This window comes from Periplaneta americana, chromosome 5 (assembly GCF_040183065.1).
Source record: "Periplaneta americana isolate PAMFEO1 chromosome 5, P.americana_PAMFEO1_priV1, whole genome shotgun sequence".
Lineage (NCBI taxonomy): Eukaryota > Metazoa > Arthropoda > Insecta > Blattodea > Blattidae > Periplaneta > Periplaneta americana.
In genome coordinates, this window is record NC_091121.1 from 68763174 (window position 1) to 68788544 (window position 25371).

The 25371-nt window shown below is 33.9% G+C and overlaps 1 protein-coding gene across 5 annotated transcripts in view; it reads right to left on the bottom strand.

Annotated features, from left to right (window-relative positions):
* The window catches only part of LOC138699801 (membralin), a 432208-nt gene that overhangs the window by 367842 nt on the left and 38995 nt on the right, over nt 1–25371 (bottom strand). For all 5 annotated transcript variants that reach the window (XM_069825971.1, XM_069825970.1, XM_069825969.1 and 2 more), the window contains exons 8-9: nt 22168–22411; nt 21200–21290 (exon numbers count right to left, since the gene is read on the bottom strand). In XM_069825971.1, coding sequence (XP_069682072.1) covers nt 21200–21290; nt 22168–22411 — 335 coding nt within the window. The remainder of the gene's footprint in view (nt 1–21199; nt 21291–22167; nt 22412–25371) is intronic.

Sequence of the window (25371 nt, forward strand, 5' to 3'; positions counted from 1 at the left end):
AGATGTTTATTTCCACCATTAACACTGTGTATAATTATAATTATAATATTATAGCCTATAATATAATTATATTGAAGCTTCAAACCACCAACACACTTCTACAAACATCAAGACATATACATATAAATCATCGTTACATATATAGTCCCTGATAAATTTTGATTACACACAGCAATCATCAATGATAATTATCCGTTTGTTATTAAACTCAGATAGAATATTTTAGATCTAAATGATCAATAACAACCACTATTTGCATCAATGTCAGATAACATTCAGATCACAAGCGAACGTATACTATACGATTGAAATTCTACATGTATAATTACAACCAATCGACAACATAAGATCCATCAGTCACAACACAACATCAATATTGTATAGTACCTTAAGACATTTCATTCTTCGAACAATGTGAATTTTAATTAATTCTTTTTAAGCCAATATATTCATTTTATCATTTTATTCATAATTTATTTTAACATTACTGATAATTCGTATAATTCTAATAGATTAATTTGTATTTATACTGTAACATGAGTTATATGTATACACAATCAATTTCAATTTCAATTTTAAAAGTTTGCATCACATTGAAATTAATTATCCTCCAATTTTATTTATAGTTTTATACATAAAGCTCATGAAGATCCAACACCATGTATAATACATTGCTCATTTGTTATTTGCTCAATTTGATCAAGGTTCAGATTACATATTTTATTATATCTGATGATGCCCAATAAGGCGAAAACGTTAATATATTCCATATTCATATAGCAAATAAACATTTGCAAATAGACGTGTCTTATGATTGAAATTTATATATACTTATTCTATTATATTACTAGGCATATCTGAAAATATAAAATGAATTGTAAATTACTGTTATTATTGTTATTATTATTATTATTATTATTATTATTATTATTATTTAAATTCCTTAACTATTTTTCTTAATTTTTTTCTCTGCCTCTCATTTCCACTCTGTTTTTCCTCTTCTGCTTTTCCCATCCTTTTTCATTCTTCTATTAATGTTTCGTTTCCTTTATCTCATGCTTTTCTTCTTCTCCTTTTTCTCATCCCACACATATACTTTATTACCTCTTAAATACCTCAAATATTTCGACTAATACACAGCCATTCCATAATTACAGGTGGGACATTCTTACTCAGTTTTTTAACTTCGAATTGCAATATTACTTTAAATAATGCAATGTAACCGTTCATGTTCAAATACTTCAAATTAAGCACTTTAGCCTACATAATACATGTTGTTTATATTTTTTAAATTTTATTAATGTATTTGAAATAATATTTTTTAGAATTTGCTATAGGTGGAACAAAAATTGGAAAAGAAATTTTGTGATAAATGTTAAAACAAACATTCTCTGTTCTTCTGTTATTGTCAGAATTTTAATATCGATATTAAAGAATAAATAGAGGTTTAAAAATGGTAAAGCATTTTTCCAAGACTCTTAAAATACATATTCACCTAGAAAAGCAACTAAATAAAGTTGCTGATAGTGTTACAGATGGGACATAAAGCAAAGTTTCATTCTGAACTTATTTTCCTCTTTGCATTCAACAAAACTTACTTACAGCTCTTCAAATAGCTAATGACCTCTTATTTAACAACTTTCGGTACTGACGATATTGAGGCAACTATCTCTATGAACCACATAGTACACAAGAATATTTATATCTTGTGGTAATTTTAGAAAAAAACTGGTTTTATAACATTGACAAACTATTTAAATTTATACATCAAACAAAATTTTAAAGTTCTGAACTGAAACCTCAAAATAATATCATTATTATTATTATTATTATTATTATTATTATTATTATTATTATTATTATTATTATTGGTAGTGGGGTGGTAGAGGTGGTAGTAGTAGTTACAAGCTTCAATTTGATTAACTATAAATAGAGTTTTCCTTAAGTTTTTTGAGGTAAAAATTCCCTTATTTTATGGAATGGCCGTACATTGTAATTGTAGCTGATTTCTGTCATTGTCAGTCACTCATCTTAAAGAATCTAAATAATCAGTAGTAGACTTTTGGGTGCTCCATAGTAACAGGAACTTAAAATCTCCAATGTTTCGAAACTACAGACAAATACAATCTTTTAACGTTTCGAAACTACAGACAAATACAACCATCTGGACAAATAGGTATAACCTAAAGAGACCTTTTTTTTCTCTTCTATGGAGGAGGGACCCGAAAGCTTGCACTGTAGCCTGAGGCTTACTGTGCTTACCACTCCTATTCTATGAAAGATTTGGTAGCCAAATGGCCGTGCTCTTATACAAGTACAGCACGCCACACCATGAATTTAACTTAGGCTATGGTATGGATGATGGATGATATGTGAATTAATAATGGCGAAATGAGTCCGAGGTCCAACGCCGAACATTACTCAGCAATTCTGCTTCTATTGGTTAGGGAAGACCCCGGAAAAAACTCCAACCAGGCAACTTGTTCCAACCAGGATTTGAATCCGGCTCGCTCATTTCAGTCAGAAGTGCTGTTACTCCACAGTGGTGTACTAAAGAGAAACCTATTCTGTTATTCATAGCTACTCCAAAAAACTGGGTGGATTATTAATGTGCTTACTTCTTTTATAGTCTAGGGTCTAGGCTACTAACTAACCAACCAATTAACTAACTACAGAGGTCAAAAGAAGCTTCCGAGAAACAAAAATATATTGTGACAGCGACGTGAGATTCGAACTCACGACCAGCGTCCCGCAAGAGAGAAGATCGCGCGGAGCACTTTGGAATGGCGCGCGGCTGAGAGGGGAGAGGGCCAACGCGGCGAGAGAGTGGAGAGAGTTTGCGCGCGCATCTTCTGCTTGCCTAGAGAGGCCGAGAAATCCGTCGAAATGGAAGACTCGCGAATTCGAACTTTCGAGGCTACGTCGCTGTAGTTATAAATTACGGTCGCGAAGGAACGACAGCAGTTTTAGAGTCTTCAGTTATTCAGTCAGTGAGTAAGCCAGAGCAAGCAAGCCAGACTTGTGTGCCGGAGTTCGACTCGAGTGTGCGTCCGCATCTGCGTCAGCATCCGAAGGCCTGAGTTCGAGTGCAGTGGACCGCAGTTGGAGGGACCTGAGTTCGAGTGCAGTGAACTGTCTCTGAAGGTCTGTGGTTCGAGATACTGTGAACTCGAGTGACTGAGATAGAAGAACTGTGAACTGAGAACTGATAGTTCTGATTTGTAAATAGTGCTTTGTAAATATTAGTTAAGATTAACAGTTCATTGTTGTTCGTACTAGTCCAAGTAAATTGTCATTGTCGTCGGTGGAGTGCTGTAACAAATACTGTGTTGAGTGAAAATCCAATTGTTGACGAGAGCGTTTAAGACGAATTGTAGAAAGGAATTATTGTTGTGGCGAATAAATTACATTATTGTTACTAATAAAATTCACAATATTATAATATAAATGTATTTAGAAGTCAAACACAAATGATAAATATGAGATTACTAAAACTAATAGGTAATATCTGTTATCATAGAAAAAATTTCGTTTTAACCTCAGTAACTTGAAGACCGACAATTGTCGGTATAGGGAAATTGAGGCCATAAAGAATTTTATATTTGCTATGTTATTTCCAAAGAGCGTAATACAAAGCCAAAATTATCAAGATTAGTAACTTAAGTTTCATTTGCGTGATAAATTAAACAGTTGGGCCGCAATTATATTCGTTTATTTTTGAATGGTCAGTTGAATAATTAAATTTATTTATTAAGTAGGTTATTTTATGACGCTTTATCAACATCTTAGGTTATTTAGCGTCTGAATGAGATGGAGGTGATAATGCTGGTGAAATGAGTCTGGGTCCAGTACCGAAAGTTACCTAGCATTTGCTCATATTGAGTTGAGGTAAAACCCCGGAAAAAACCTCAACCACGTAACTTGCACCGGCCGGGAAACGAACCCGGGCCACCTGGTTTCGCGGCCAGATGCGCTAACCATTACTCCACAGGTGTGGACGAATAATTAAATGTTGCCTTTGAATTGCATCAGCAAAATTTACACCTCATTATAGTAGAGTCCTCAGACAATTCCTTTAAAACCAATCTTTTCTAAATTTACGAATGAATGGCATTCTATGTTTTCCCATGATTAAGAATACAGCAATCACAACACAGGCACTACCACAACGACTAACCATTTTTTTAAAGCCATAAGACTATAATGTCATTGCAATAGTGCGATATTGCCCTGTAACTGTTCATGGGCCAATTGCCATCAATTCAAAAAACCTTCAATGTATTTTTTCTTTCTTGCTATTGGATAATTCAAAAGAAGTGCAAACAGGAGTAAACGAAAATTTTCTAATGTTGTTGAGATTTATTTACTGGCATTCTCTCCAGTGTTGTCACATTTATGACGTCACACACGGAAGTGGGAAATGAAAAGAAGAAAAACCACTGCACAAATCTTTAAAAAAACTTCTGAAAATTTCTCTGAATATCAACATGAGTTCATTCCCTCAGAACATGACCTAAAAACCACAAGATTATAGGGAAACTACAGCAATTGGCAACACTGCACACAAAATACAAAGGCATCTGGAATAAAGGAATTCTAAATTAAATATATCTTAAGAAGGAAACTCTCTAAATCTGGTTACTTCACCCCCTAAATTACTTTTCCCAAAGTCGAGACCTAACTAAATTGCTTTCTCACATCTGAAAACAATGAAAAATATGTTGCAAAACAGGCAACATATCTGCAACTAAGACCTCTTCAAGTGATATCTCTATCCAGTGCTTTTGCTTCAGTAAAGTCTCATTTTATAAACCTATGGATCAACAATTGGCTCTCTTCTGAAAAAGGAAAAATTTTAGTCTGTAGAAAAGAAACCAAATGACCTGGAAATGTACAAAAACTTGCCCAGACAAGTTCAAACATTTTTAACAAGAGCCAGAACAGGTCACATTGTCACACAATTTTACCTACACCAATTTCACATTTCTGATAATCCTACTTGACTGTGGTGTAATAATCATGATGAAGATCAGGAACACATTCTTCTATACTGTCCATCCATAAACCACAAAAGAAGTAAATTAAAATCATCAGTACCAGTTGCAGAAGACACAGTCCTGCAGTATATATTGACTACACCCCAACTCTGGCTATGAACAACAGGCATCTATAATGAACACCGATCAAAATACCCCTCATTTCTCGTGAAAAACAACAATTGAATAGACTACAGTGGACTTTATGTTGTCAGCAAACAGCTGGATACATTAAGAAGATTGATTGATTGATTGATTGATTGATTGATTGATTGATTGATTGATTGATTGATTGATTGATCTGAAAACAATTCATCCCATTTCATGAAAATTCTTAGCCTGTTCCCAAAACAAAATTTACAAATATAAAAGAATTCCTCGTTTAATAGTACAGTACTTACTATCGTTTATTGTATATATGTTTCACTCTTACATATATTTAAATTATGTATATTACAGGTCATTCACTATCTCGTGAAACCAAATGGATACATGTGTCGTAGCTTGTAGTAAGAATAATATGGTGGGGGTAAGAGAGCTACCTATCTGCTAGTAGAAACATAGTAAGGACGGGAGCTTCTCCGTCCACCTTCTGCTTCCCCTCATGTGGAGGTAGGTTTCACAAGATAACGAGTGACCTATACCATGCTTCTGCGGGACTCATTTGACTGCAGTAGTTAGTCGTTAGCAGAGACTATATGGAGTAAGCACAGCAAGTCTCGTTCAGTTGTTTGGAGCAGACACACATAACAGGCCCAGAAGAGTAATGATATTTCTAGTCATACCTATTTGTCCTAGGGTGCAATTCATAGACATTTCGCTAGCCCGCGCTACAAGCGTGCTAAACTAGCCCCGGCTATCGGCTGGTTACTTGTACAGGATTCATATCATATCGCTAACACTGGTTTATGAATACGAAAAACGTTAGTTCGCTGATCATCCACCAGAAGCCTGCGCTAAGAATGTCTATGAATACGGCCCCTAATGATTAAACCTGTGTGTAGCTCCAAAACATTAGAGCACAGAAGGTCCAGTTATGAATACGATCACTGTGAAAGCCTGGAAGCTCATGATCTAAATAATGTTAAGTGAACATCATGTGAAGACCATAACTGCTTAATTTCATTACCTCGTTAGATCATCTCTCTCAGATCCGCTTGTAAAGCAAGGAGGAAACATACTGCTGGAATACTTATAATTGATTACTCGAATTTGTTGTCCATTTCTTCATACATGACGACAAACTTCATAGAAGACAACACAATGTTTAACAGGTTTGACAAAGTAATTTATGAACTTTTACAGCCTACTTCAAAAATTAAATATACAACCTCACAATTCACAGAAGAGAAGAGTTTTGGCGTAAAAATCTTTCTCCTCACTTGGAGTGAGGGAGAGAGGATGGGTAACTTCAGAATTAACCATCACATAACACCCTATTCTCCTTGCATTCCCCTTGTATTTCCATTATACTCTTGTATTCCTCTTGTTCTCCTTGTATTCCTCTTGTTCTCTTTGTCTTCCCCTTGTTGACTTGTATTTTCCTTATTCTCCTTCTATGTAAAGATATGTTGTTGTTTTCTAATGCCAGGCGTTTGACAATAAAGTCACTTGACTTCTTGCACTCCAATATTTTTCAAAGATATTGTCATGGTCAGTCACTGACGCACAGATTTTGAGATGTTCTGAATATATTTCTTTATTTGAATTGCACAATGGACAATTAGCGGGCACAATGGACAATTAGCGGACTGATATATTCCAATTCTATGCAGATGTTTGGCCAAACAGTCATGGCCTGTTGCCAATCTAAATGCAGCTACAGACGATTTGCGTGGTAAATCAGGAATCAACTGTGGATTATGATGCAGAGAGTTCCATTTTTTCCCTTGAGATTGTGTTATCAAATTTTGTTTGTTGAAGTCTAAGTATGTAGATTTAATAAATCTTTATACAGAGTAATACGTAGTTTTAGTAACAGGTCTGTAAGTAGCAGTGCTGCCCTTCTTTGCTAAAGCATCCACATTCTCGTTTCCCAGGATTCCACAATGGGATGGTATCCATTGAAATACAATTCTTTTATTGAGTGTTATTGAGAGAGCATTTTAGTTATTTCTGCTGTCTGAGATGAAGGTGTGTGTCTAGAGACTATTGATAGAATAGCTGCTTTGGAGTCTACCAATATAACTGCATCTTTAAATTTATTGATGTGGCATATAAGATTCCCGAGACTTTTACTTATTGCAATGATTTCTCCATCAAAACTTGTTGTTCCATAACAAAGAGATCTATAAAGTGAGAAGAGACAGCATGTAACACCTGCATCTCCACCTTGTTCCCTGTAGATCAAGGATCCATTGGTGTATAAATGAAGCCAGTTTTGTGGAGGGTACCTAATATTAATTGTCTCTAAAAACAATTGTTTCATTATTTCAGTGTTTGCTTCTGATTTCAGTATTTCTTGTGTTAAATTTAGATTATACTCTATATTTAATACAGTTAAAGGGTTTGTTTAATTTGTAAGTTTTCTTTTAAATTCGGGATGTTGATTTTCTGTTTTAATTCTCGAACCATGGATATGAAACTTTTTTGAGTTTTTAATCTACAGAGAGGACTTTATGAATGCCAATTGTTTCCTGGTAATCTGACAAGTTTTCCATATTGGATCAGTGCTTTTTCTTCTATTGCCATTTTGATGCTGTTAATATTAGTGTGGCATCTCATAGAATCTATTGGAGTTTTTTTGATTCCTATTAAAGATATGCAGCTTAGTACAACTATGCACATGTAGATTTTTCTCGAAGTTGCATCAATACTTACGTTTGTCACTTCTTTTTAATCGAATTAGTTCTTAGTACATTACTTTATTAGTATTTGTTTCTAAATATGCTTAATCAAGGCTTCACATTCGCAGCAAACAGTGCAGATCTACAGTCATGTGTTTTATATGATGCAAGCCTCACGTTCTTTCCTTAAAGTAAATAAAAATATCCACTCCTCTGCAGAGTTACACTGGCTTTAAAGCCAGAAGCACTAACTCCAAACCATAACAGGAAACTATTCACATTTATTCCGCATTTAGATTTGTCTTATGTTACTAAGATCCTCTCACATTTAAACTTAATTTCACAAAGAAATCTTGATCCAGCACCAGACAGGCTAAGCACTGCTAAATGAGTATGTAAAATTCCTTTATCAGTAAAGATATCTTATGTGATCAACGATATTGTCAAGTTGAAAATATGAAGGTTGGAGGGATGGATGAGACTCAAGCAATATTCTTTGTGAATGTTAGCAGAAGTATAGTGGAAGTATAGAGAAATTATACACAGGACTAAATTTTCCTGAAAATTTCGCTTATAAGTAGCATAGGTTCATTTTGTAAATCATGTTACATCATTACACCTACCTTTATCATCGAGATTAGCGATTTCAACTATGTAAGTGCTTCTTTTGTCTTGCATAGTTACGTAAAATTCTCGAATATTATTGAGAATATTCTCAAATCTGGAGAATAACTGAGAATAACTTCTTACACAATATTTGATACAGCAGCAACATTATTATTTATGTTACAAGTATAAAAACAAAAGTACTGTAAAACACAACATGAAATATGTGATAAACTTCACAGAACAACAAAATATTTACTTTTTAGATTTATTCAACATAAAGACAGCAGTTCTTAATATGAAGCTTATTATAAAAAAATTAAAATACAGTAAATACTGAAAACACACAATAAACAGAACATTTTAGTGAACACTGAAAATATTGACAATATTTATTTATTTATCAAATGGCAAGAGTTGACAATAAAGTCACTTTTCCTTTGGCCTTCCACTACAAGCTGACAAAATCTTGTTTTCCTTAGGCTTCACAGTTCATCAGTGGGCAGTGTAGCAAATGGTGTTGATCAGCACAAAGTGGGCAGCTGCTAGATAGATAAATTCCCAATCTATAGAGATGATGTGGAAGACAGTCATGTCCTGACATCAGCCTGAACTTGGCCACTGCTTCTTTGCGTCCCTTTGAGTAACAACAGGCGAAGAAGAGCCCAGTTGAAGCAAAAACCACCATTTGTTAATACTAATAAAAGTACAGTCAAAATAAAGACAATATAAGACAGTACTTTTTATTTAAATATATTGATTGCTTTAGGCCATGTTCCAAAAAAAATGATTTCTATTTTTCTTCAAAGAATTAAATATTACCTCGTCATGTGCTTGTAATCTTTAAGCAACATTCTTCATCCACAAGAAAAATGTTGTCTTTCAAAACACATGTAAAAAAAGTCATCAATTACATACCACATACAAATCCTTGACATCTCGCTATCCATGATCTTCCTCTTCAGATGTAGCCATTGAAGCAACATCGTCTTCACTTACTCTGCTTCAGCTTGAATTCGAGCCAATGGTATTTCTTTTTGGACGTGCTTTGCTTTCAACAATTGCATATTACGGATTATGTATGTAAAGTTTACCAGCTCTCTTTATCATTAGTCTATTTTTCTTAGCTGTATGAACCAGTTCATGTGAGGAGAAATATATCTCTGTGCTTTCTTTTCAACCATTTTATATTATGGATTATGTACGTAAAGTTCACAGGCTAGCTTTACCATTATTCTGTTTCTCTTAGCTGTATGAATAAGCCCATATGAGCAGAAATATCTCTCCATGGCCACAGCTGTGATTGGCATAGTAAACATTTTAATAACTATCTTATTCAAAAGACTTTCAAACCCACAGCATTGTAAGCTTAAATTTTTCTCTAAGAATTTACTAATGTAGGGTTGTCCATAAAGAACTCTACAGTGAGCAAATTCAGAGGGAATTTTCTCTTGGCATGAAAGATCCAAATTTGAAACCAAAGACACATTATTTTGTAGATCTCTAAATGATTTGGCAGTCATCTGGGCTTATCAGATTTCAAAATGTTGATCCATTTATCACTGGAATAAACAAATCATGAACTTTCATCACAAGGACTCAAAATGTAGATTCATCTTAAATACATTGACTACTCAATTTCCTTAAAAAATTGTTACATGTTCTTGCACAAATAATGCTTTCAAAGCATTTTCACAGCCAATGAACTTCTTAAACAGGCCAGAATAGACCTTCCACTGATAATTTCAATGAAATACTGAATTGTATCCGAGACTGCTCAAAGGGAATGAGAATTATTTTTTTTTATTAAAGACTTCTCATTAGAGGATAGACGGAAAGACTAAGTATACTCTAACAATTTGTTTGACTGCATATAAGAAAAATTAACATTATGCATAAGTCCTATGGGGAGAAGAACTGGCCACCCATTATGTCCTGGCCTAGTTGCCTCATAAGTGGTGCCATATGGTATCACTTGTGGGGTTCAGACCTGTCTTCGGACAGTTGACTAAACACCAATAAGTTCTATCTAAAAACTAACAACAAGAGTGTGACAAAATAATTATACAAATATAAAAATTTATAACAGTAACGTATAACAATGATTTCTTAAAAGAGCTATGAATCCCTTAAGAGCTAACAACACAAGAAATTTTAATTTATGCATTTCTAGATTATGTGTTTGCCAAAATAAGTTTACAAATTGAAGAAAAGTTCCTCTGGCTCCTATCATGAGGCCTATTACTTTAATTTCTCTAAGTTTATATTTTTCTAAATAATAGGGAATGGTGGGCTGGTAAATACTTCTCTTTTCTTCGTCAACATCATCAGGTTGACCGTTGTCACTTACAAAGTGAACCAGTTGGGTCGATCAATAAGCCAAATCAAAATTGCTTTTATAGGCTAATATATCAGTTCTTCTATTACTTCCATTTTCTGCCGAACGAAATAGTTCCCCATATACTGTATATCCCAAGTCTTTATGCACACTGACAATTTCAGACTTAAATTTATGATGTCTATTGTTACACAGAACTTCTCCATATGGACAGGATCCCAGGACATATGCAGGAGTTTCAATCTCTCTGTGACATCGTCTACAGAGGTTACCGTCCTGGAATTTACCTGGAATGTAGTGAATTGTGGATACATCTGCTACCATTTTGATGTCCTCATACAATTCACTAACCAATAAACCTTCATGATTTCGGACTCATTGTTTGCAGGTGTATATTCATTCCCTTTATGTGGTAAATTGCACTATCTATGATATTCCTTGTTTCTAAGCTCCTGCGTTATTTAAACGTGCAGCCAATAGTTGCATGCATTTATCAATGAAGTCCTAGATGTTGTAGACAAGTTTTACTTTCTGTCAAGAGGCCTCTTGTTGAATTGATGTACTTGTTTCCAGTGATCAGAAGTAATGAACATGTTTTTATATATTGTAAATATAATCCCAAATTGCCACAGAAAAGACCAGGGCTTTGACCTTAGTAGAATGAAATTCATAAAAAAATTAAGTTTTAATAAGTCTCCAATAAAATTAATTAATTTAGTTGTGAGCTGTACAACTACATGTGGATGTTTTTCTTTTTCTTCCGCCATATTTGGGGCAGTCAGTTACAATAGCATTAACCTTATGTGGAACTAAATCCACTAATACCTCATCCATTGCACTAGTCATAAAATCTGCTGTGTGTTTTTTCTCTTTAGATATTGAAGTTTGGTTTAAAAAAACTGTTTTTGGAATGGTCACAATTATATTTTCAATACACTCATTTCGACAACCGCTCCATCCATCACACTGCAATCCCAAAGAAACTGTCTAGGAAATCTCTTTTAAGACTGGTTTCAATTCGAAGATATTCTGCATCCAAAAGCTTACTAGATGAAGTATAAGACACAAGGTATGGAAGAATTTCTTCCATTTCTCACTTTCTGTGACTGACATCGGTGTACCAGATGGAAAAATTTATGTAGCAAACAATTCTTCCAGATGATGATTCTCTCCAATTTTCGTCACAGTATCAAAATAGTTTAAGATATTTTGTCTTGAAATATCATTACTTCCAGAACTTGGACTTCACTGATAGTCTCCTAATGTACTAATTAGGTTGTAACCTGAAAAAAAAGATCATAGTGCTTAAGACAGCAAAAAGAATAAGAATTAATTAATTAATATATTGCATTAGTTGTCAATAAAGATTCTCTATTGTACGCAAAATTAAAACAAACTTCAATACTCTAGTATTTGCTGATTTTATTAATAATGTAGTGTCAACATGCTTACATTCTGTGATATAACATCAGAATTCATTATTCAGTAGGATTACCTACACTACACTTAACAGTAATAAAAGAGAACTTCGTCTGTATTTTTCTTTTGCTGTAGTATAACACATTCTTCAATAGCCTACATAAGCCAACATATAAAACTATAAATGTAAATGCTTAATGTTAATATTTAAGAAAATGTAGGCTATATTAATGTTATGTTCGACAAAACTTTCTTCTTTACTAATGTTCATTTTCATTACAATAAATTAAAGAGAGACAATTTATGAAGTGCAAAATATATAATCATTAATAACTGTACTTACCTAAAAAGGTGTGAATTGGAGTGACAAATTTTTCTGGGATCTTGAAAATCTGTTGATCATTTCATATCCTTGACAAAAAAATAACATTTTAAACACTTCTATGTAGGCTCTCGAAGAGCATCCTTTTACTATTTTGCTTCCCACTGTATATTTCTAATTATTTACGCAACCATTCAAATGGAGATGCACCTCGTCACTCACGAAAACAACAATTTAGTCTGTCAAAATGTCGAACATTCTCTCAGCGAATATCTTACATTGAACATAGTCTTCCTCATTTAATTGCTGAACAATCATGAGTTTATAAGGATGAAACTTGAGACCTAAATATAAGATTCGCCAGACAGAGTGATTTGGAAGTCCCAGGGCTATAGCCTGCCATATAGCAGGTCGAACTGCAGTCCTCATAAAATCCTCTCTTACTCGCCAAATGTTTTCTAATATCCGTACACTTTGAACATGGCTTGGTGGTTATTGAAAGCTGATGCTGTTAATCTGACGTTTTCTACCCATCTCGATGTGGTATTGCGGCTAGGAATGGCTCAGTGGTAGCCAACATCAAAATGGAGACAAAAGAGATGCTGTATTTTGACAACAGAATCACCATTCTTGAAAAATGTCTCTACAAGAAAAGTACAATGATGCGCACTTCATGACTCCATGTTTACTAAAATGGCATCAAACCAACTGACAAATGACAATTGATCCACAACCACAACCCCCCTACATTGCTCAGTAAACAATCTTCTAAAACCGTCCAACTCCTTTGTCATACCTTGTACATTACATCCTTCACTTAAATTCTTATACACCAGTTTACACCACTTGCTAACAGAGGCACTAACTTTCCAACATCTAAACAGGTTTCAATAATGTGCGATAAAGAATGTGTCTGTCTCTCCTTTATGTTCAGTCTTCCTCTCACTGTATAGCTCGCGCAAGGAACGATCACCGAAAATCAATGGTGGCATTGCTGTCTGTTTTGACGTGTGTATGTTGGCATGCAGAGGGGTTGAGAGGTGTGGGCCAATGGAAGTACTGGCTCTTCCAAGAAGATGAACAAATGAGGACATTGCTATGGAAATTAGAATGTAGCAAGAGAAAAATTCGAAGCTAATTAAATGCCCAATATATGTTTACGAATGAAATAATAATACCATGTGATACGTATTCAAATGCAATGGAACAAACTAAAGTCATAATGTAACTATCACAACGCAAGACTGATTCTATCGATGTCATTTCTCTTCCAACTGTACTCTTGAATATCATTCAAGTTATCTCGTGACCTTTCCTGTCGCCCGCTCTTCCTTATCACATTATTTCATTCGCATTCCTTCCGACGGTATTCCCTGCTTGCGAGACCTATAACCACCTTCATCAGCACAGTTTCAGTGTGTGGAGTCTACTTATTTTTTACTTCGTATATTTTTGTGATCTTTTCCTGTTTCCTAAATGTTTTTCAAAATGGTGGGATTTGTCTTTGCCAATCAATTGTACTGTACTGTTTTCTGTCAAGCCTGCAAGGCCTAAGATTCATTGTAATACTTTAGGGCGATCCATATAAACCTTTACCATTTTAATGAGTTATAATTTCTCTTTGGGAGTTAATATAAACTTGAAATTGAATATCACGATCTCTGTAATTCTGGGAGAATGTAGATTGGTACCACTGGCACGATTGTCGACCATTGGCTATTATTGCAGACCATAGTGATTAGTTCGCCATAATATCACAAACATGAAGTACTCACTTTGATAGCGTGTTTTGACAATAACGCACTTGCTTTTACTCAGTGAGGAAAGTGACATGGTATGCGCCAGTATGGTTTCTATGGCCAGAAAACATGCCGTCACTGAAAAAAAGTGATTCCTAAAAATTTGTTTATACATTCTTTCACACCAAAGAGTACTATGTGTCTGCTTTGTAGATCTAAACCATAGCTTTCTGGAATTTTATTCAACGCGTATTTAGACACATTTGATAAGTCAACCCTTGGAACTCTTAACAACGGTACCATTTCAGATATAGAAGGCTGTGATCTGTATCTTGTGGTGGCCATTGATGCCAATTTAGTGACTATGTCATCAGATCTTATTCTTTTAAAATATTTTTGTCAGTAACAAATATCTTTACTTATCTCTTATTTGAATAGGGTTACATATAGTACTGTCGGTGACTTGGGAGAAGACGAGAGCAGACCGAGGAGGAAGGGATGTGAACAGATAACGTAAGACAACAAGTGCAATATTTGTATTCAGTAAGCGGAAACATTAGGTCTCCTTCTGTTCAACTTAGCTTTAATTTCCATACGCATTGTTACTCATGTTTCCTGTACGAGAACCTGGCTACTGAGATGCTTATCTGAGCGATGTTTATAATAATCTTCAGCGATAGTCAAGAAGGTCACATTCTTTCCGTTCGTCTTCTCCTGAGTAACGGACAGTAGGTACTATTTTAAGTATTTGCACTTTGAAGCTTTAACATTATTTTAAATGAAAAGTCTCAATGGACATTGCAAAATAATCTAGTAAATAACTGAAATAACTTGAAATTATTTTATTAAAAAATTTAATATGTTGCATAAGCTTCAAAGACTCGGTTTACTGACTAAATGAAACAATTTATTGTATACATCATGTACATGTATGTTGTAAAGGGAGGGGGGTAGGCCTACGCCTTTTTAAATCGAGGTATGCCGGGGGAAAATCTTGGGATAGCATACCGCCTCTGCTTTTTCCCCACTTCCCTCACTGCTTTTACTAGTCTGGTTCCTTCAGTTCCTGCACTTGGAAATGCGATGTCTTTGCTGCTCTCTGAGATGTGTCATATGAGTAGCCTGTCCCCTGGCTTAATCAGTTTAACAATTTCTTTGGTGAATTCAGTAAACATTCTCGAACATCATCCACACAAGTTTCAGGCACCACAGATATGTTTCTAACTCTCACTAAGAAGCGAGCCAGTTATCTCCAGTTTCTCACCATTAACAAACTTCGGAATATGTATGATAAGACTTTGTGTTAAATTCCTACGTACCTTGTTTACATGTTTCGACCTATTTATTTATTTACGTTTTACTATTTATATTTGTCTTTATCCTTGTTACTCTTAGGCTCATGTTTGGTTGTTTTTATGTTGTATAGTAATAAATCTTAGTTTGTTTTACGATTGCGTTCCATCAGCATTGCTTTCCGTCCGCCTCAAGATGGCGGCGAGCGGTCGCTTCAATTTGGGTCCAGTCGTATCTTCTGCGCAGTTGGCAGTGTGGGGGACTTGGTTTGTTCCATCCAACACGGTTCACAATCGATTCTGAACTGCCTGCTCATGCGCATTTGTTCAATGTGTGTTCCAAAAAACAGAGCTCACCGGTTCCAACAAGACTAGAACTGATTCCGAACCAACACTTCACACTGAACTCCCTGTTCCAACCATGGTTCCAACCAAAGACGTTTTATAGTTTGTTCCAACGTGCTTTAGAACTCGTTCAGTATGAGTGAGATTGGTTCTCGATTAAGAGCAGGAACTGGGAATTCTGGATGGAACTGTTGACCAGTGAGCTCTGCTGTCGATGCATGTGCAGATGGTGATCTGAAATTCTCAACGAGGAAGAGAGATTATAGTGGCCATTGCGCTCAACATGGTGCATTACGTTGTCTTTGTCTTTTAATTTCTTTGACAAAAAACCATTTCCGATGTGGCGAATGGCGATGTGCGCCGATGTGGCCCTAGAATCGTAGCCACTCTAACCTCGAACAATTGTAAGATTAGGATGATGAATCTGCGTGGCAAACGTAATTATTCTTTTAAGTTCATAGTTCATTTCATAATCACTTGACGTGTATTTCGTACTATACTGAAAAATAAATTTATTAAACTGTGTAATTGTATGAGACACTCAGGACTTGTTTATGGAAAGAACTTGCGGTATATAGTGTTCATTTACATGGAAAGGTTATGTTATCAAGTTTCATTTTTGTTCAAATGCTGCTCTAAATGGTGACAAGAATGGGACCTTCTACAAGCAGGCATGGTGATCTCGAGTCAAATGAATATCTGGAAAAGTTCGCCAGGAAAGAACACATATCATCAAATGATCCATTCTGGAATAGGTTTTTGTCGTTTTCTTTCACACCTCCAACAACCAGGTATGTAAATGTGGGATAAAATCCAAGGATCAGTCGCTGTTTTTCCAGACCAATAGGAGATCGATGACGCGATATATGTCACGCACGAAAATACTTTAAAATGTGATTTTAATCGGGGGCTACCATCCCCACGACACTCCTGCTACCACCACTTTTTCCTCCCACCCTACACCACTCCACTGCACTCCCTTCCTCACATATTTTCCTCTAGGCCTACTTCTTTCTCCCAATACATATTTCATTCTACAAACCATTTTATATTGCATTGGAATACATGACTTACCTTCGAATACACCGGGATTTGATCCTAGAACCTTTCGTTATAGCCATATTATCAGAAACCAAGAAGAAACAAAAAGGAAGTTGTGATATAGATAGTTATACAAAGATATACAGTGGATTACCCATCGAAAAACATGCATCTGCAGGGGTGGCCATTATAATGAATTCAAAATGGAAACGAAGAGTACAATCTTATAACTGGCAAAGCGAACGTATAATAACATGTCGTTTTAAAACAGAGAGGGGATATTTAACAGTAGTAGGTGTTTACTCACCCGACGAAGGCAGGAAAGAAGAGACGGATATATTTTATAATGAGTTACAAGCAGTACTAGATGGAATAAATAAGAACGACTATATAGTTATCGGTGGTGACCTGAATGCAAGAATAGGAAATACACCTGTTAAAGACATTATAGGAATAAATGGAGAACCAACACTAAATCAGAATGGGAAAATGTTAAGAGACTTTGTAAGTTTCAATAAAATGAGAATAGAAAATACATTCTTTAAACACAAAGAGATACATAAATATACATGGTCTGCAAGAGGATTAAGATCTATTATTGACTATTTTATTGCAAACGAAAAACTATCCAAACTGTTCAGAGATGTAAGAGTTCTACGAAGTTGTGATATTAGCACTGATCACTTCCTTGTGAGAGGAAAGGTGGACCTTAAAACAAGATGGTACAAATTAAATCGTACAAGAAATCAAATAGAAGATACAAGATGGAAAACCAATTTACTAAATGAGGAATCAATAAGAACACTTTATAAATCTAGAATAGAATTATATATGGATCAAAATGCTGTTAGCGAACACATAGAACTGGAATGGTCAAAGTTTAAAGAAATAATAGAAAAAGCTGCTTTTGAAGTATTAGGGAAAAGGAAATTACGAAGAAAGAAAAAGGGATTATACATATGGAATGAACAATTAGAAAATATAATAAAGAAGAAAAAATTATTATATTTAACCTGGCTATCAAATAAAACACCTCAAGCTTTGGAAATGTATAAAAACTGTTGCAAAGATACAAAAAAAATTATTAGAGAAGCCCACAATGTAAGCTGGGATAAATATATCTCTAATATAGAAAATGATATACACGGAAGACAAAGAACGGCCTATAAAATAATGAAACATTTGAACAAAGATGAAAAAGATATAGCAAATCTACAAATATTAGACTACAACTTATGGCTTGAATATTGTAAAAATTTATGGACTAATGAATATGAAGAAGAAATAGAATTAGACACACCTGAGATAAGAGTCAAAACTGAAATAGATAATTTAGAATTTTGGGAATTAGAACAAGCTATAAAGAACTCTAAAAATAAGAAAGCTCCGGGACAGGATGGAATAAATACAGAACTATTGAAATATATACCTGATGGAATGAAGTTTAGATTGCTAAACATTTTAAATCAATGCTGGCAACAAAAGAAAATACCAGAAGAATGGAAAACTTCATTAATTGTACCAATATTTAAAAAAGGTGATAAAATTAAACCGGAAAACTACAGAGGGATTAGCTTGTTAAATAGTGTTTACAAGCTATATACAAAAATTCTAAACCAAAGGCTTCGCAACATTATTGAAACAATTTTATTAGAAGAACAAACAGGTTTCCGAATAGGAAGGTCATGCACTGATAACATTTTCACTATAAAACAAATAATAGAAAAAAGGAGAGAATTTAATTGTCCAACATATATTATATTCATAGATTTCATAAAAGCCTTTGATAAAGTGAAAAGAAAAAAATTATGGGAAATAATGGTTAACAGAGGTATACTAAATCATATTACTGAAACATTTAAAGAAATATACAAAGGTACAACTATATGTGTAAAAGAAAGAGGTGGAAATTTTAAAACAACAAGTATTAACACCGGACTAAGACAAGGGTGCTGTACATCACCCACTTTATTTAATTTATACCTAGACAACGCAATCCGAGAATGGAAACAGCGGCTAAACATTTTAAATATATCCTCTGATTATAATAGGAAGAATTTTATAATGACACTCCTATATGCAGATGACCAAGTAATAATTTCTGACAATGAAGACACACTACAAAGAGCATTATTTGAACTCCATAAAATAATTATTAATTACAATTTTGATATATCAAAAAATAAAACCAAAGCATGGCATTTCAAGGAACTCATCCGCTAAGATGTAAACTTGTATTAGACAATAATATAATTGAACAAGTAAATACATTTAAATTTTTAGGATCATCAATATCATATATTAAAGAGGTAGATATTGGAAATAAAGTTGAAATGTTTTCAAAAATATGCGGAACAATTAAAAGAACTTTAAAAAATAAAGTAAGAAAAGATACGATGATAAAATTTTATAAAGCTATGGCAGTTCCTGCAGCTCTATATAGTAGTGAAACTTGGACAATAACAAGTAGAGATAAAAGTAGACTACAGGCAGCAGAAATGAGGTTTTTAAGATCAGTTCTGGGAGTCACTAAAAGGGACAGAATCAGAAATGAAGACATAAGAAATCAATTACAGATTTTTAGCCTAAATGAAGGAATAGACCATCATAGACAAAAATGGCTAGATCACGTAGACAGAATGGATGAGAGAAGATATCCAAAGAAAATATTAAATTATATACCAGAAGGGAAACGAAACATAGGAAGACCAAAAAAACGATGGAAAGACCAATGAACTAATTTGGAGCGCGCAACAAGCCTTTGTAGGGCTTGATGCATGAAGAAGAAGAAGAAGAAGAAGAAGAAGAAGAAGAAGAAGAAGAAGAACCTTTCGTTTAGTGAACCACTGTCATAGCCATTACGTTACGAATCCGTTTATGAACAAAAACTTAAAAATTATACTTACAATTAACATAAAATACTTCCAAAGGTATTAAAATATAGATAATATGACATTATTAATAGAACTGAATTGATTAGTTTGGGTAATTATGGAATTTGACTACTTTTGAATTTTGGACAGTTTTTTTCCAAACTTCCATTTTCGCAGTATTTTATCGTCGCGGAAACGATAGAGGTATTTTCGTTTGTCGGAAATGAACTACAACCTAAACTAACCTAACCTAAGTATACGTTATTATAGGTCATTTCCGACAATTGGAAGTATTTCTGTCGTTTTTGCGACGGTAGGGCAGGCCGAAGGTGAAAGTTTGGAAGGGGCAGTCCAAAATTCATAATTACCAGCGAATATAATAAGCCTCATGGTCTAGTGGTCAGAGCTTCTGGCTATAGTTCATGAGGTCCCGGGTTCGATTCCCGGTTAGAGCACAAGAATTTTTCCTTAAAGGGAATTATTCCTGCGTTCGTCCATTGTCTGGAATTTAGGTTAAGTTTAGATTTAAGACCTCTCCTGGCACCACATTATCATAATCATCCTATCACATCAACGGGGTAATGTAACTCCGCCTTCCAGGCGCCCCAACAACAGAAGTGGGTTACAATTAAGCCACGGCCAGGAGAGAAGACCAGAAATGTCAAAAAGACAACCTGGTGGCATTGGATAAAAAAAAAAAAATTATGGGTCATCCTCAGAACTGGTAGTATCAACAAACTGTTAGCTTGGTTGGAACATTGCACATACCAAATTCTATTCGAAATGCCCATTGCGTTTGAACCAGAGAAATTGTCATCCAGTACGTTTTCAACACAAAAACATGGTGTCGACATGAGTAATGTATGTTTACGCTATTACAGCGAACTAGTCACTACATACATTCTGCTTTAATAGCCAATATTAATATAAACAATGGATGACAATCATGCTAGGACACCAATATAAATTCTCCCAGAACCACTGAGATCATAACATTCAAGTTCTCCCAAAGAGAAATTATAACTCATTAAAATAGATTGCACTGTATCTTTTGTACTCCTGTTTTAAGAATCCTGATTAATGTTCTGATTTTACATGTTAGTTAAAATCAGATTATGATTGCTAATGTTTTCTAATGTAGCTTAAGAATATGTTAAAATTGCGATTTTTTAGAAATTATGTATAGTATTATTCTATGTGAAGACAATTTCAAGAGATGAATTAAAAATACATAAACATAAAAGTTATAGTCCATTATAAGAAATATAGCAATATTTGCCTCAAAGAATAAGAAATAATTAAAAATCCCTGTCAAATACATAACAGAAACAAAGCACGAGCAATACCCATCAGATATCTCCACATAAAAGTATAATTTTAAAATAGCAAAAATTGTACTTACAAAAACTAACATAATGAAGAAAGCAGCCAAATATGATGTGCGAGCCATCCACATGCTGACAAATCGGTAATGCTCTCCCGTCACAACATTCCTGGAAAAATAAAAATAACACTCATAAATATCTTTGGAATGACGTTTAAATTATAACTGTGAATGCGTAATAATAGTCAACTGCACTGAAATAAATTCCTTCCATACAGTTTTCAATTTATATTTTACTTATATATAACTGATATCGAAATGCATTTTTGCTAATGTGAACAGAACAAAAAAATTGTATAATTAATTTTCGAAGATAGGATAGTATAACATTTGGGTTGCATTCAAAAAGTATTGATTATTCAATCTATCTTAAATAAGTAGCAAATAATTGCAACTAAAAGCTACTCTAAAACGAATTAATAAAAAAACCCCCTGCAGTAACTAAAGTTGATCATATTTATATGACTTATGAACTTATAAAATTAACTTACATTTAGAGGACATGCAATGTGTAAATCTTAAAAGTAAATGATGATCAAAGCATTTCCTTTCCTTTTAAGTGACTTTTAACAACAGACAACAAAGATAAAGTATGGAAAGAGATGTTCCGAAGAAAGTGTAGAGTAGATTAAGTCTGTCACTATTATTAAACATATTCTTTTTTAAATAAAATTTACTTCAAAAACACTAAAACTCAATGGACATGCAAACTCAGAGTAAATTTTAATCCTTGTATTTATTACATTATTCTCAGTATTTTCAACTGATTCGAACAAGAACTATACATTTCACACACAGCAAAAGTGCTGAAAAATAAAGAACTGAAGAAACAGCAAGTGAGGTGTGTACCAGATCTTCTAAAACAATACACATGTCTTTTAAAAAATGTCTGCTGCGGACTTCATAAAATTCAAGTAACAGAATCCTACTGTACATCTAAGCAATATCTCATAATGTCAATATAAATCTGGCACGTAGTTAGTTACCTGAGATAGCCTTTGTTATCCTCTTGCTCAGCAAGTGTCTTGATGCTTGCCATCAGCAAATCATCATAACCCAGAAATTCATCAAGAATGAAACGGCTGAATGCATCACCAAAGCAGGTATCTTTATTAGGATCCAATGTCACTATTTTTACAGGTATGTTGAGCCTTTGGCGAGTTCCGGGTGAAAGACGCAGGAACCCATATTCCAATGAGTACTCCACGATATATTCTTCTTCTGGCCAAACTATAAACAAAATAACTATGACATGTCTTCCCAAAACAAAACAACCTAATCTTCTTATGGCAACAATTTGAAGAGTCCGTAAAGAAACATTTACAAAGATGACACTGGATCTTGATCTTCATCATCAGTTCATTACAAGAATAGTTATCAATGCTTTAAGAATTTGTTATCTAAATTCTCGTGTTAATTTAATACAACCACACAGATAAACATATTGTATGATGGAAAGCTCAAATTTCTATATTTGGGAAACATTTAGTACGATAATGATTTGTTTTTATAATAGTGCAATTTAGATACTTGTATTTTTATAAAATGATATATTACTAATTGAGCCGTTCAGAGCAGAAGTGGTGTAAGTAAAAAATGGGTAATGAGGGTTAAAGTAAACATTCTGTAAAATACAGCACAAAGTAGCAATTAATATTCAATTTATTTAAACTATTAGTAGTCAGTGGACAGTAAGAAGGCCATATTAATTGTTACTTTGCACTGTATTTTACAGAATTTTTACTTTAAACTTCATTACCCAATTTTGACTTACACCACTTTTGCTCTGAACGCCTCAGTTATTGAACAGATAATGACTAGATTATGAATTTTTATGTAATATCACACTGTGGAATGTGGACATAAATAGGGAGGTAAAATCCCAGAATTACACAATTAAATATACAGAGTGAGTCACGATGAGTTACCACCACTTACGGAGCATATTTTCAAAGATATTTTGAGCAAAAAATATAAAATAAACATGGGTCCTATTTTTAATATTTTCAGAGTTATACTAGTTTGAATTTGTTCATAAAATATCTTCTTTTTTTTTTTTTTTAAGGTAAAAGAATATCAAAGATAGAGAACGAACAATATAGAAGTATCATTTTTTAATTGGCTAATATTCTGAAACTAAAAATGTGTTTGAATTCCACAGTCAACTTTTAACTACAAAATTATATATTTCTTACGCACTTATCACAACAATTTTTTTTTACAAATCATGCCACTCTTGTAAACTCTTTAAGACTGTACATTAGATTGCAAAATTGAACTGTAAAGAATCAAGGTGCTAGAAGATGTGCGATTTGTAACAATTGTTGTGATAAGTGTGTAAGAATAATGTAACTTTCAGTTAAAAATTGAAAAAAAAAAAAATCTGTACAAAGCAACTAAGGGATTAACAATACATTTTTAGCATCAGAATACTAACCAATTAAAGAAATAATACTTTTGAATAGTTCATTCGCTACTTGTAATATTTTTTTACCCTTAAAACTAAATAAAAAAGGCATTTTACAAACAACTTCAAATTAGTGTAATTCTGAAAATACTGAGATTAGGACCCATGTTTATGTAACTTTTTTGCTCAGAATGTCTTGAGAAATAAACTCCGTAAGTGGCGTAATTTCTCGTGAATCACATTTTATAACTAAAAATGTAATAATTAATTGCACATTTCCATTAATCATTATATTTTACAGCATTTATTTTGGCTCAATATTATCATTCTTAACATGGTGAGTTCTAAAAAGTGGCGAATCAAAATAAAAATAAACCATATCTTTGAATTGTCACTAAAAGGGAAGTGAATTTATTGGCTTCCAATTCGCAAGAAAATGAGAATTATGTATTAAACAGCTACCTCTGTGTTTGACTGTTTGACTGCTGATACAAATGTTGTTGTTGTTGTTGTCTAGTGCCTTGCATCTGGCAATGAAGCCATTAGCAGGCTGATATAAATGTACAAGTCCCATTCTTTACAGCAACTGAAATGTAACTTTTAATTCAGATGTTGTTGCTGTTTGCTAATGCTCTGGATTTTGAATTTCTTCCATTTTCCATCTAGTGCCCCAAAAGTACTTCGTTAGCTGGATTGGTATATCTCCTTGATTCTGGTTATTGCTTGACACTGTAGTAATGTTCTCTGTTCATCATAGCATCTGTTTGAGATGGTGCATTAGGGTGAGGTGTAGATGTTTAATATGTGCAGGTGTACAGCCAAGCAATCATGTCCAGTAGTTAATCGAAATAATGCTTCAGCTTTTTTTCGTGGGAAATCAGGAATCAAATTGTTATTTTCAAAAATGGTTCTCCATTTTTTCCAGCAGTGTTGTTTTTAAATTCTTCGATTTGTTTCGTTTTAATTACATGTTTTACTTGTAAATAAGATGTAATGAACTCGAATATCTATGCTAATTACCAGAGAAATATTGATGTTTTTTAAAGAAGTCTGGAATGTACTTTTTCAATTTGACTGAAATGAAAAAAACTTTCTAGAAAACAGTTGCCTCTTAATGTCGTCAGATGTGATCAACTTTCTAAGATATTGAGATTTTGCTTGCTACACTAATTGGTCGAATGCTGTAAGATTCTTTCATGTGTTCTGGAAGTAGTAGTATTTTCGATTTTTAATCCGAAAAATTCATCACTCTCAGCCAGATATGGGCCCACAATATTTTCGTCTAGATCAGGCATGCCCAGCCAGGCCAGACATAGCCTTCAAAAGAGGTGCAACAGTAACTTAGAATCTCAGAATACCATGCAGACACACACATAAAAGATATTCTACATTACTGTCACACCTCATTTGAAGGATAGAGTTGACCTGGCTGGGCATGCCTGGTCTAGATGAAAGCACTGTTAATTATTTGACAACCAAAGATCACTAAAAACATTTCTTTAAATAAATTTTAGTACTGTACTTGGAGAATGACCAACATAACAGCTAAACTTCCATTTTCAATTTTCTTTGCCAAAAATTGAATAAAGTGGAATATTTGGCATAAACCAGATGGCTGGTCATATATGAAGTCTCTAGAACTATGTTTCTCGATTTGGGTGGTATCACTCCCAGGGGGAGTGTTTGGTTCTCCTGGGAGGCAGTAAATTGTAAGGGAAAACAAGGGTGCATTCAAGTTGTGGATACCCTATTACAGGGATAATTTTTTTAATAACAGGTAACA